The following is a 12,057-nucleotide window of genomic DNA, read 5'->3' as shown; positions in this document are numbered from 1 at the left end:
ATTTTCAGCTGGAGGTGAATGACAGCCTGGAAATGAATTTTTTTGTTGCACGGATCCTTTTGTGCCGCTTTTTTCCTCTACAAGTTGAGGTTACAAAGAGTTCAAACCTAATTACCAAGCCTCATTTATTATGTTTCCTTTGCATAGCAAGTTTCCAGGTAATGTTTATTTCTAATTGGCTTTTGCCTCCTTATTCTCACTGTGCCATTATAAAATATGTTGTGTAATAACAGGGATTACAGACAGTCATTTATAGCACAAGGCTTTATCAAAGTCACTAACCATTGGATGGAGCTGCTGTGGGCACCACTCAAATTAATAATTCTACAATAGAGACAATTACAGAAAGGAAATAGGAAGGACATTTTCCTATAAACCTAGCTGATGACTATGTCAGATTCCACTTCACAACAAGTTCCCAAGCACACTGTCCTCATTTTTCCCTCTAACACATTAAACTAAGGATTAGAATGCTTTACGGAGGCATATGAAAGGTACATAATACACATCAAACACCCAGCTAGTATTAAACAACTCCAACTGGAGAAGCACACTAATTAGGACCAGTGATGCTTTAACTTAGGCTACATCAAGCAGCCTGCAGGTTTTTATATCACATAAAAATTAATGGCTTGTGCATTACATAGCAGAGCAATAGCTGATTCTCCTGCAGTGAGCAATGGTTATTGGAGTATATTGAGCAAACATTAGCAATCTGCATTTAGAGCCAGTTTTGAAAGTGAAATAGAATTGAAATTGAAGAGAATGTTGAGCAAAGAAAGTTTGTGCACCCTGTAACCCCTGTTTTTGTTTTCTTACATGTCCTGGAAAATATTTGGTACTTGAACAAAACGGACCTGATTTATCAGTAACATCTGGCTCTGGGCCATCATCCACTTTTCTTGCACGTCTTCTTGTCTAACTCCTAACAGCAGTTGGTAGTTTGTCTACCGTTGAACTAAAGGTAACACAAGAAGACTAATCCTGGAAACTATCGAGAAGTAAGAAAAGTAGAATTTCCTTTTTTTTAGGTATATTTTTCACATACTCAGAATAGGAAATCTAGGGAGTGGGGCTAAAGAGTGGAAGCAGACCTTCTATTTTAAATCAGGGCCCATACTGTTGCATTAACTGACCATTTCTGCATTCTTTGGCAGTGGGCACTTCTGGATGATGCAGGGAGTGCCACTTACACAATGCCATTAGAACTGTTCTTTACATACAAGGTGCAGGATGCTGTGTTCAAAGTGGAGAAGGGGCCATGTAATGATGCCTTCACTCACAGTTTTTCTCTTTTAGGGCAAGTAATAATGAGTGTTCTTTAACCTGATGGGAGAAATCTTGGGCCTAATTTAATAGAACTCTGCAAGGCTGGAGATGATACACTTTCATCAGTGAAGCTGGGTGGTCCAGCAAACCTGGAACATATTTCTTTAAAGTCATTTGCTAGGAAATGTTTTTAATCCTTGACCAGATCCATTCCTTGTTTACTGGATCACCCGGCTTACTGAATAAATAAACCAGGACCCCTATGTCAAGGAACTGCAAGGGAAAACTCTGGATTTAAAGAGGAACTAAACTGAAAACTGCCTAAAACAAAATAATTACACCCTATACAGGGCAGTCCGATCCGTCCGGAGGTCCCTTCCAATGGGTCCTGCGTCATCCTGGTATCCGTCCATGAGCCGGCGCGCCGGGCGACGCAATTTTCTCCTCTTCTTTCTCGTTCTTCTTCCTATGTTACCTGACCCAAGTGCGAGATCGGGAGAGGTAGGATGGAAAAAAACTTGCCGATCTCACTGCGCATGCGTGAGATATGCAATTTTTTTCTTTTACCACTAAAAGGCTCCTTCTGCGCATGCCCAAGATGCTCGCCATGATATGTCAGATCTGCAGTGTAAATTGGAATCTGATTGTTCATATAGCATGCAGATATACCTATCATGTGAGATGCTCTGTGACATTCAGCTTGTAGTATATCTGCTTGTTCAGACTATATAACAAGGAATTCAGCTTCAGGGGATGCACATATTTTTTTGCTATTACTAGCAATTTATTGATTAATTTTGCTGCCTGGAAAATCTCTTATTTACTCTCAGTTATATGTCATTTTCCCTCTCAGCATATGTCATTTCCCTAAGGGGTTGCTGTAATTCCTACATATCTTCAATTATGGGAACCATTAGCCTACTAATACAATCTTATTGTATGTTTTTTTTCCTATAAAAGGATAACATTTCATGTAAAAATAAAATGAAGTCACCATAGCAATGTGAAGAACAAATTTATTGATCAACTTTAAAATGCAATGAGCCAGCAAAAAAAGAAAATTAACCAACCAGTGGTCATCATTTTCCGGTACAATACTGATATATTTTTCATCTGCTTCGAGCATGATTAGAACACAAAAGAAAAGCCATACATTCTGAAAGAACTTTGTCACTTGATAAACACAATGTAGCATGATACATATTATACTGTAGCCCAGGAAGAAAAAAAGATCCTGACTTCAATGCATACATAAATATAATTATATACACTACAGAACTACTTACTCTTTTTATGACAATAAATTGGCATAGGTTTCCCAGATAAGAAAGGTAATAAGTATTGGTAAGTGGATTGTATTGAAGATGGTACCTTTATTATATTACTTTCACATTATAGGGGAAACATGCTTACCTGTTGGAAACAAATGTTCATTGCTGCAAAGCTGTTTTACTGATATACATGGGCCATAGGAAATATCCTTTTAACTTTTCCTAACTTTTATAGAGTTAAGTAAGGATGGATGTAAGTAAGGATGATTTGTTAATGTTCAATGTAAACCATGATATCTGGTACAAAAACTGCTAACTAGCAATATTTAAATTCAATTGGGTTACATGTCACTCTGCTCAATACTATTCTGCCCAGCCACATAGATCTTTCCTTGGTGTCACTGTGTAGCCATGTAAGACAACAAGATAATTGGCAATAAGAACTTAATAGGCACAAGTAAAATATATCCACAGTCCCACATATGTTTCTCTGGCACCCCTTTATTCTGTTCTTACTTTAGAAATGGATGTCAAAGTGCCTGGAAGTCAGAGAATGGTAAAAAAAAACAGTACAAGTAGTCCCCGGCTTACATACTGTAGGTTTGTTCTTAAGTTGAATTTGTATGTAAGTTGGAACAGGTACATTATTTTAATACATTTATTTAGGACAGATGTTTGTCTCAACATATTATTAGGCAGCATGGTGTCAGTTACTGTATAATATCCTCACTGTGAGTTATTCACAAACAAAGCAAAAAAAAAAGACAACTTCTGGAGCAAGCTGTGCTTTTATATGCAAAAAGAAACAACTGCAGAGTTTGCCTTGGTCATGGTTATGTCTTGGTAAAGAGTTGCAGGAGGCTGCAGAAAGAGTTCACCGCCTGAGAACACCCACAAACTCAGCTGTGTTTAGCAGAAGATTTATTCTGCAAGTCATGCAAACCGCCCCCCATCCAGCCTCCATCTTGCACAGGAGTGAGCAGGGAAGCCTGGTTCGTATCTAAGGGGTGTCTGTATGTTTGATGTCCTTAACCCAGTGACTACCTGTATTGGGTTTCTCTTTATTATATTATTTTGTATGCTATGAGTAAAATTAGACTAATAAACAAAAACTTTACAGAAGGTAGTATGTGAGCCACTATTGCTGAGCTACCTTATGAAAATGCTAGTTCTTTGGCGTTCTTTAGCTTCAACGCTGAATAAGTTATTAGCAATCGGTATCAGATCATGAATTCTGACTTCTTTTACACTTCACTGGCTGCATGCTCATTTTAGGTCAGTGAATCAAAAAACGCTGAAGCCAAAAAAGGCCAATTAGCATTTTTTAGTTGGAAGTCAGCACATTTTTCTCTTGTACAAGTTTCCTTTACAGTTAGGAAAGTAGTTGTTACAAAGATTTTTTATTGTAATTTTTGGGTGCTTGGATGTCAGGGCCCATCTATCCAGGTAAATAGGAGCTAGGGGGGAAACATAGCTCTTTCATGTTATTTATGGCTGTATTGCATTGATAGAAACTTACTAAATGCACATAATGATACTAAAATGATCATAAAGTAAACGTTTGACAGCAGATTGCACAATAAAGCAGTACAATAGCAATGATTGTAAATACTTAGGGGTCTATTTATAAAGCAGTGAGAATGGTGGTGAATCAATTACTGCCATTGAAACCAATATTTCTGGAAGATTCTCCAACAGATAATGTTTCAATGAATGTCACATTCACTGCTTAACAAATTAGACCTCTTAGAGACCCTTTAGAAATCACTTTTAACACATTTTCTAAATTTTGCTGTCATTCTGATGGCCATACACAAGGCAATTTACCAACCTTGAATTCAACCACCTAATAAATCATGCAATCACTGTTGGAAGGAAGGTGTTTGTAGTCAAGAAACTCAAAAGCTAGCTCAAAGTTAATTTAATTGACACAAAACTGCCAATTCATGGCTAGCAATTGAGTTTAAAGTATGTTCTGTATGAAGAATGCCCATGACTACAGAGATCCATTTCAAGTAAAAAGTCACAGCAGTATCACTAGATTTTAAAGGACTGAAAGGCTTTTAACAGTAACAAATAAACCTATTTAACCCAAACCATATAGAATCTTCCCTGGCAATCTTTTTTCTGAACAATAGGTTTGAACAATCATAGCAATTATTGAAAAAGAAAACTTCTGGGACAATGCCATCATCAAAGTAATATGGGTATGACGAGCCTATATAAAGTTTAGTTACGTATCTATATAAAGTATATTTAAACCCAAAAATGGAAATGTAATATATTACAGCTTATCAGCCCTTTGATGTGGGTGCTGCATTATTTGTTTTGGTTTTTATTTAGATTTTCATTAAAACAGAAAGATACTTACAAAAAGATTAGATACCATCAGCCAATGGATGAGCAGTATACAAATGAAATAAATTTACCATCATTGCTTCTCCCTAGAAATTGGCATTCTACAAATATAACTTATGATGTTTAATTCTCATACATTCCTCTTATATCAAAGCAAATACCAACTGTACAATTTCTTTATATATTCCATACTATTGGAAAACAAAGTACTTGAGTATATTGATGTGGTGGTTACTAGACACAGTCTCTTTAGGTCTATCTGTGAAATTATTGCTGGGGATTATATCATTTAATGGGACAAAGTCTAAGTCATCTATGCATAGTGTAAAGATACACACACTCACTAGATAAGTGTGAGACTATTGCAACCAATCAACTTGGAACTATTAGGTTTTCCTAATCAACTAGGAAAACCTATCATGTGTGCAATGGTCCAAAAAGTCATTTAGTGATTCATTGAGCAGATCACAAAACATGCAACTGGGGATGACTGCTATCTTTTCTTATGGCAGAGGATGCAGGAGGGTGTATCCTGCTTGTCCATTCCCCTCCTTTCTCCATAGAAAAGAACAGAGCCATGTGTACAGAATTTATTCATTTTACTGTCATTGGAAATTATTTCTAACAACAGAAATCTAATGTATGTACATAACTTTACTGTCTGGAGAAAACAAAGCCCCACATGCCAGCAAAAAAGATTGGTGATTCCCTTGGAAGCTTGCTTGTGCTGGGTAGGAAAAGAACTCCAAGCAATAAAGGTCTACAAATAGAATGTCAAGGATTTTCTCTGATCTAAAATAACCTAAAACGTGGAATATGACAATAGTTTAAATTACAGGAATGACTCAGCAAGAACATATCTGAAACAGAAATGGTACGGTATATTCCTAAATGGACAAATGAGATCCTAATCCCATTGAAATGCTGTGATATGACCTGAAGAAGGCTGTTCAAACAAGACATTCCTTCTAGCTGCTTCATAGGTCTAATCACCTGTGTTAATATTTGTGGGAATTTACTGCCAAAACATATGTTCTCACTGTAAATATAAGACTGCATAATTTCTGTTTCATCGATCATCCTGAGTGTTTAACCCATTTGTTGATGTAAACTGCACAATATCCAGAAATTCCTAAGTATAAACCACATTACAAGCATACATTTATGTTTGTAATTTATTTACATATATACGTGTACGTCCAGACAACCTTTTAAAGTTTCAGTAGGTTGGGTCAGGATTAAAATTCATCAAGTTTTACTACTAATCAGGGGCTAGTAATTAGAGACTCCTGCTTGAAATAGTTGCAATAAGTGGATTTTCTGCTTTTGTTGATGTTTGAGAAACACGTGTTCAATGTGTGCATTTCACATGCTTAAATACTGGTGCATGAATATAAGAAACGATATGAAATAAATAAATAGCCATAGTAGTTTTGTGGCAAACTAATTATTTTTTGTTTTTTTTTTTTTGCTTTTTTACATTTGAGGATCTCTAGTGTGAGCTGATTGGTGTTTTTATGAATTCTCATTTAAGTATTGTAATTTGAAAAGTCCCTACTGGTCTCTGCCTCCAGTGATGGCTTATTCCTATTCTTCTTCTTGTTACATGGCCAAGCATGTACCTACACTATTCTGTCCTCACTACTTCCTATTAAAATTAAGGTATGACTGTTGTGATGTTGCTCTTGTCATTGAACTTTTTAATCCAGTTTATACCTTAACAGCTAAGCATAATAAAAAGTCAGATAGGTACTGGCAGCCTTAATAAATTAAAGGTATGTATATTCTTTAAGCGCAACCACTCAGAATTAATTCTGTTAAACCATATCCACATTAAATGATCAGCATTATCAGTGTGTAAGCACTAAAGGTCCACATTCACCAATGTAGCTACACTTATTGTGGAGAAATGTATCTTTGCAAGTGTTGTGTGCTACAGTGCTATTCAGAATCAATGAAGTTTGCTAACAGACCTGTGAAAAAGTCAAAAAGTTACTATGTATAGATATGTTTAGGAAATTTCAACATATATGTAAATTTACCTTGCAAAAAAAAAAACATTTGTGTGTAGAAGTAACATGCTCCTCTGCTGTAGTAAATCTACCGCCTTTCATCTAAAACCAAAAACAGTCCCACAACAAAAGCTATCCACAAAACCTTCATATGACTGAAGTTTGTGCTTTATCTTTTCTTTTAAGGTCTCTTGAATGCTGATGGTTTTGATGTCTTTGCAACATCCAAAAGGAGAAAAATACTGATATATGTGTTTTTTTTTAGCATGTCTACTATGTGACCATTGATATTACCCTGTCATACCCATAGAGAATAGCACGCCACACCTCAACTGATCATACAGAAGTGTGAGCAACCATGGAGGTGTAGAAATCAAATCTGTCAATGAATATATTTACACCAATATAATTCTGACATCTTCAAGACACAACTGATAAAAATCATAATCTACGTCATCGTAATATTGTACTACCTTGATTTGTGTTTCAAGATGGGAGATTTAAGATGGGAATTAAGTGGGAAAAAACACTGTCATGTGTGTTCTCAAAAGATTTATTTCTAACATAAACCATACAGGTATAAATACTGATAAGTACATCTTTTTTATAAAATATTGACATCATCTATAGAGAAGAAAAATCATTGCCTGTCATTCTATTTGTGGGTCTATAATATACACAACAGCACATTAGAGCTATGCCTGACAAAGCATGGGACATTATATCTGGTATGTTTTTTGTGTATTGCAGGTGTATAGATTTTTTTATTATATAGCAGCATTTCAGATTTTTATGATTGCCACATCTAAGACATATATTCATGACACAAAGCATTCTTACTTGGCCCTTCCACAATCATGTTACTGGTCAGATGTAGTTTAGTATAATTGATCTATCCATATGATGTGAAAGTTATGAGTATCCAGGCACTACAATTCACAATTAACTTAGTCTATATATTAAAGTTAAACTCCAGCTATTTTAGGGGAGGAAAGGGTTAGAAGCTTTGTATTTACTGTTGAGTCCTAGCAGGCAAGATCTTTTAGCTAGGTCAAAGAATATGTGAGAAAACCTTCCAAGGACTTGGAGGGCAATAAAAAAAATACCTGGAAGATAAAGATCAGAGATTTTCAACCATGGTTCTGTGAAACCTTAGGGTTCCTCAAATTGTGGCTGACTGACCACCCATTTGATAGTTCTTTGGCCAAATCCACTTTGAAGGGCCAGGTGAATGACTCTAATAATGTTTTAGTGGTCAGGTGAGCATTCGTTCCACTGGCAACCAATGTAAGTGGCTTTTTTTCCCACTGATTTACCCATAAATTGGTTTAAGTAGGGGTTCCCCGAAACGTGAACATATATTTTAAAGCGTAGAGTATAATCCGTTTTGAAAAAAGAAATGGCTGTGATTAGGAAGCCCTCAAATATAAAAGGGCATCAAAAACATCTTGACCAAGGAATTATAAAGTATCACATCAAAGTTTCTTGGGTCTAAAAATGTTTATTTTATTATTAAAATCTACAGTACTCCTTTCATCAGGGTTTGAGATACTGTTTTGGATTAATGCCACACTCAGCAAAGTTTGTGGAGTAAAGTTGTTTGCTTAGGAGTAAAGTTGCACCAACTTGGGTAGCAACTTCAAAATCAGTCCTGCTTCAAATAGAAGAAACGTCTCCATCATAAGCATGCTCCCTGATAGAAGAAATACTGTACAACCCTCAGAAATTTGTCACTAGTATTTTATCATAAAATATTTTCTGGACACGAAAATATACCAATCTCGTTTCTTCTCACTCCAGCAATGGAAAACCAAACAGGGCTTCTAACCCTTCTCCATTTTATGAAAAGTTCTGGCTCCTGTTCTATTTAATTGGATTTTTCAGTGTACACTAGAAATCCCCTTTATTCTTCCACGTTATACTTTTAACAAAATGCCATTTTCTCCTAGCTGGCTGTAAATGGTATATGAATCTCTAGTTATAACAAAGTCCCCCCACACAGACTAAACTCGTTATGTGCTGAATAGAACAATATGGAACAATAAACACCAATTTTAGTATACCTGATAGCTAGATCTTTTCAGTACAGTATAACTCTTTGTACAAAACAGTAAACAAAACTATATCAAAATAATATGAAGTGCAACTATATGCAAAACGCTGCATACAAAACAGTTTCGATAGTTACCTGTGCAGGAAACTTAAGCATTTATAGATCTATATAAATATATCTAAAGTGTGCTGAAGCAGGTATGGGACATTTTAATTTTAAAATGTATTTTGGCTGCTGCATGTAGCTCATAATTGAGAGCTTCTGTCTCTTTTTTTTTTTCTTTTTCAGATTAGAGAAAAAAAATAATTTACATGTTCCAATGACCACATGATAAACAACCCATAAAGTTCCAGCTGCGACTGTTCCACAACTCGCAAAGTACTCAATAGCTTAAGATCATCAGTAGGTAGCAGAAGGGTACCTCTTCCATTCCTAAGTAAACCCAGTTTTTTTTAGTCTATATTTGGATGTTTTTAATCCTCACTATCAACTGCTTTTTAGGCGTAGCCATAAAATTTAAATATTTATTTCCTAAAATGAACTTATTTGTGAGTACAGAAAACAGCATCCTGTTGGATGTCAGACCAGCAGGTATCCCAAAACCCATTTTGGGGCTCCTTGATTGTCATATATGTAATACATTCAATTTAGAACCACTGTTTTGTGTCTTGAGAGCAAATGGTGACACTTGTGGCTTGAGGTGATAGGCACCAAATGAGGTTAGGGAATGAACTGGGTTTTCAAAAGCACCAAAGTATTGACAGCAGCTACCTAGAATATACATTCAGCCCTTGGAATGCTTGAACCAGTTGCTGATGGAACCTTGGGATGTAATAGTACAGAAACAGCTGAAGGTACAAAGCACTGAAGAGATAGTACTTATGAACATACAATAGCATGGTCAGTGTTAAAGTTCTCTGTAAGTCCTGTAAAAGGTGGTTCTTCTTCTTGGATATTTTCCATTGGGCTGCTTGTGTCTGCTTCCCTTCCATCATCTGTCAGCCTTTCTTGAGAATGTTGAGTCTTATCAAAATTTTCTTCTTCTCCTGCCTTCATGGATTCTGTGATCCCTTCCACTGCTGATGAACAATGGGTATTGGTATCATGAATTACTGGAGATCCTTCAACTTCTTTCTTCATCTGGGCAGCTACTTCATCATGGAGGCCATCACTCTGGTTATGATAGATGTTCCCATCTGTTTGGTGATTGATGTGTACCTGCACCATGTCATCTGTTTTAATCTGGTCTTCATTCTTCTTGTTTCTATCTGATTCCTTGTCTTTAGAATTACCTTTTCCTTTCCCTTTTCTTGAGTGCTTTTCATCTTTAGAAAATCTCCAATGAAACTGAAATGAGAAAGTAGACACATTTATATGAATTAATGATGGAACATTATCAAAGGAACTTGGAGAAAGTGGTTAATTGGAAACTTTCAAAGTACACTGACCTGTGTCAACAAATATTATTAATAATACATACTACATATTTTATGTATATGAAATATTTTAGAGTGGAAGGAGGTAAACAGATTATGGAATTCTTGCATGATAATATTTTCCTAAATTCATTGTACACACACAGTTTATTGTGTACTAATTGGGTATTTTCTTTGACTCTTTCCAGATAGGACATGTGCCCAAAACTAAGGACAATGCAGAGACAGGTAATGGAATAATAAATATGGTATTGTGTGGAGGAGAGATGCCAAAATATTTTATATTTTATAGCGACTTGTAATAGAAGAGCTGGCACTGGTAATCTTTAAAAAGATTGTCTGACATGAGATGCCAATTGTTTTTTGAGCCTGAAGCCTCTTTTTTGGCCCTACAAAGGGGCTTCTTCCTTCTCATCAAAGTGGGTAGCATCTAGTATATCTAAATATGTGATATTTGCCATAAGCTTGCCTTTTTTGGTTGACTTGACTATAAAATGTGGTGGCCTTTTTCCACCACTAGTCTGAATGCCACACTGCTTCTCTTGTGGTCCAACTGCTGGTCATCCAGCCTGGTTTCAGTCTCCTATGGCTGCCACTGTCATTAATAATGATAGTAGTGGGAAACAAACCCCAAAAAGAGGCTATACGATGGTACAAATTGGGGAAGGTGGAGGACACTGGGAATGGACATGGAAGATGTGTGGGATGGCAGCAAGTGAATACAGGAGGCCCAACAGATTGAACAAGGAGCAGTACACCAATCCTCCTCCAGCACAATTTATGTAAATGTGGTGCCACACTGAAAGACAGAATGAGATAGAATTCTAGGGCCAAATAACTTCTATATGAATAGGTGGTAGTTCATAAGCGTCAAAGTTTTGCGTGAATGCTGGCAAAGATAAGGTATTCTCCAAGGTGTTCTTTGCACAGCTGACCAATCTCTCCATACTTGTTAACCATTAGGATACCAGTACCACAATGATATATTAAACACAATTATGGCTGGGAGAAGAAGGCAGTTGCAGGACTCCAGACATGACACGAGTCCAGCATCCAGAGATCAAGAATCAAATTTTGAAAGCCTTTTTACTGTAAATTCAGATTAGTTGCCAAGGCTCTTTAATGTTCCATATTTACTACCAATATAAAACCCAAGTCACAAGTTAGAATCCCATAATCAGTTTACCACTACTTCTTTAAAAACTTAGGATTGTGCAATTATTTATGATGAAAACTCTAATCATGAATAATTACAAACCATCTGGCAATGTTAAAAATTTGGTTTGATAAAGCTTTCTTTATTCCATCAAAGGCATACTGTATTCCGCCTTTGTTTTCTCCATAGGGAACTAGTGTTTTGTGTGAGACGGAGAAAGTACTAGAAAGACAGTACATAAATTAATGAAGCTCTTTCTAGTTAATTATATATAAGTAACACCTAAGTCTACGTGTTTCAGACTAAATGCAAATTACAAAAGCATACATTCACTTAGTGTTAATAAATTCCTTCCAAGCTACAAAGCAAGTGGGTGAATTGGTAACAAGGGAAGATAGTATTCAAAGCACTGTGATTAAACAAAATGACACAGTGGAAACCTTAGATTTCTTAATGCTATATACAGAAATCCAATTCTTAGAGGGTGATATTGTTATTGCTA

General features: G+C 36.0%; 1 protein-coding gene across 3 annotated transcripts in view; it reads right to left on the bottom strand.

The window, feature by feature from the left end:
* Positions 1 to 2,267: 2,267 nt before the first annotated feature.
* The window catches only part of RFTN1 (raftlin, lipid raft linker 1), a 205,602-nt gene continuing 195,812 nt past the window's right edge, over positions 2,268 to 12,057 (bottom strand). For all 3 annotated transcript variants that reach the window (XM_072412447.1, XM_072412446.1, XM_072412448.1), the window contains exon 10: positions 2,268 to 10,310. In XM_072412447.1, the coding sequence (XP_072268548.1) occupies positions 9,843 to 10,310 (468 nt within the window). In that variant the 3' untranslated portion in view covers positions 2,268 to 9,842. The remainder of the gene's footprint in view (positions 10,311 to 12,057) is intronic.

The sequence above is a fragment of the Pyxicephalus adspersus genome, chromosome 5 (genome assembly GCF_032062135.1).
Source record: "Pyxicephalus adspersus chromosome 5, UCB_Pads_2.0, whole genome shotgun sequence".
Lineage (NCBI taxonomy): Eukaryota > Metazoa > Chordata > Amphibia > Anura > Pyxicephalidae > Pyxicephalus > Pyxicephalus adspersus.
The sequence above is the reverse complement of the archived record's forward strand: the minus strand, read 5'-3'. Positions and strand labels throughout refer to the sequence as shown.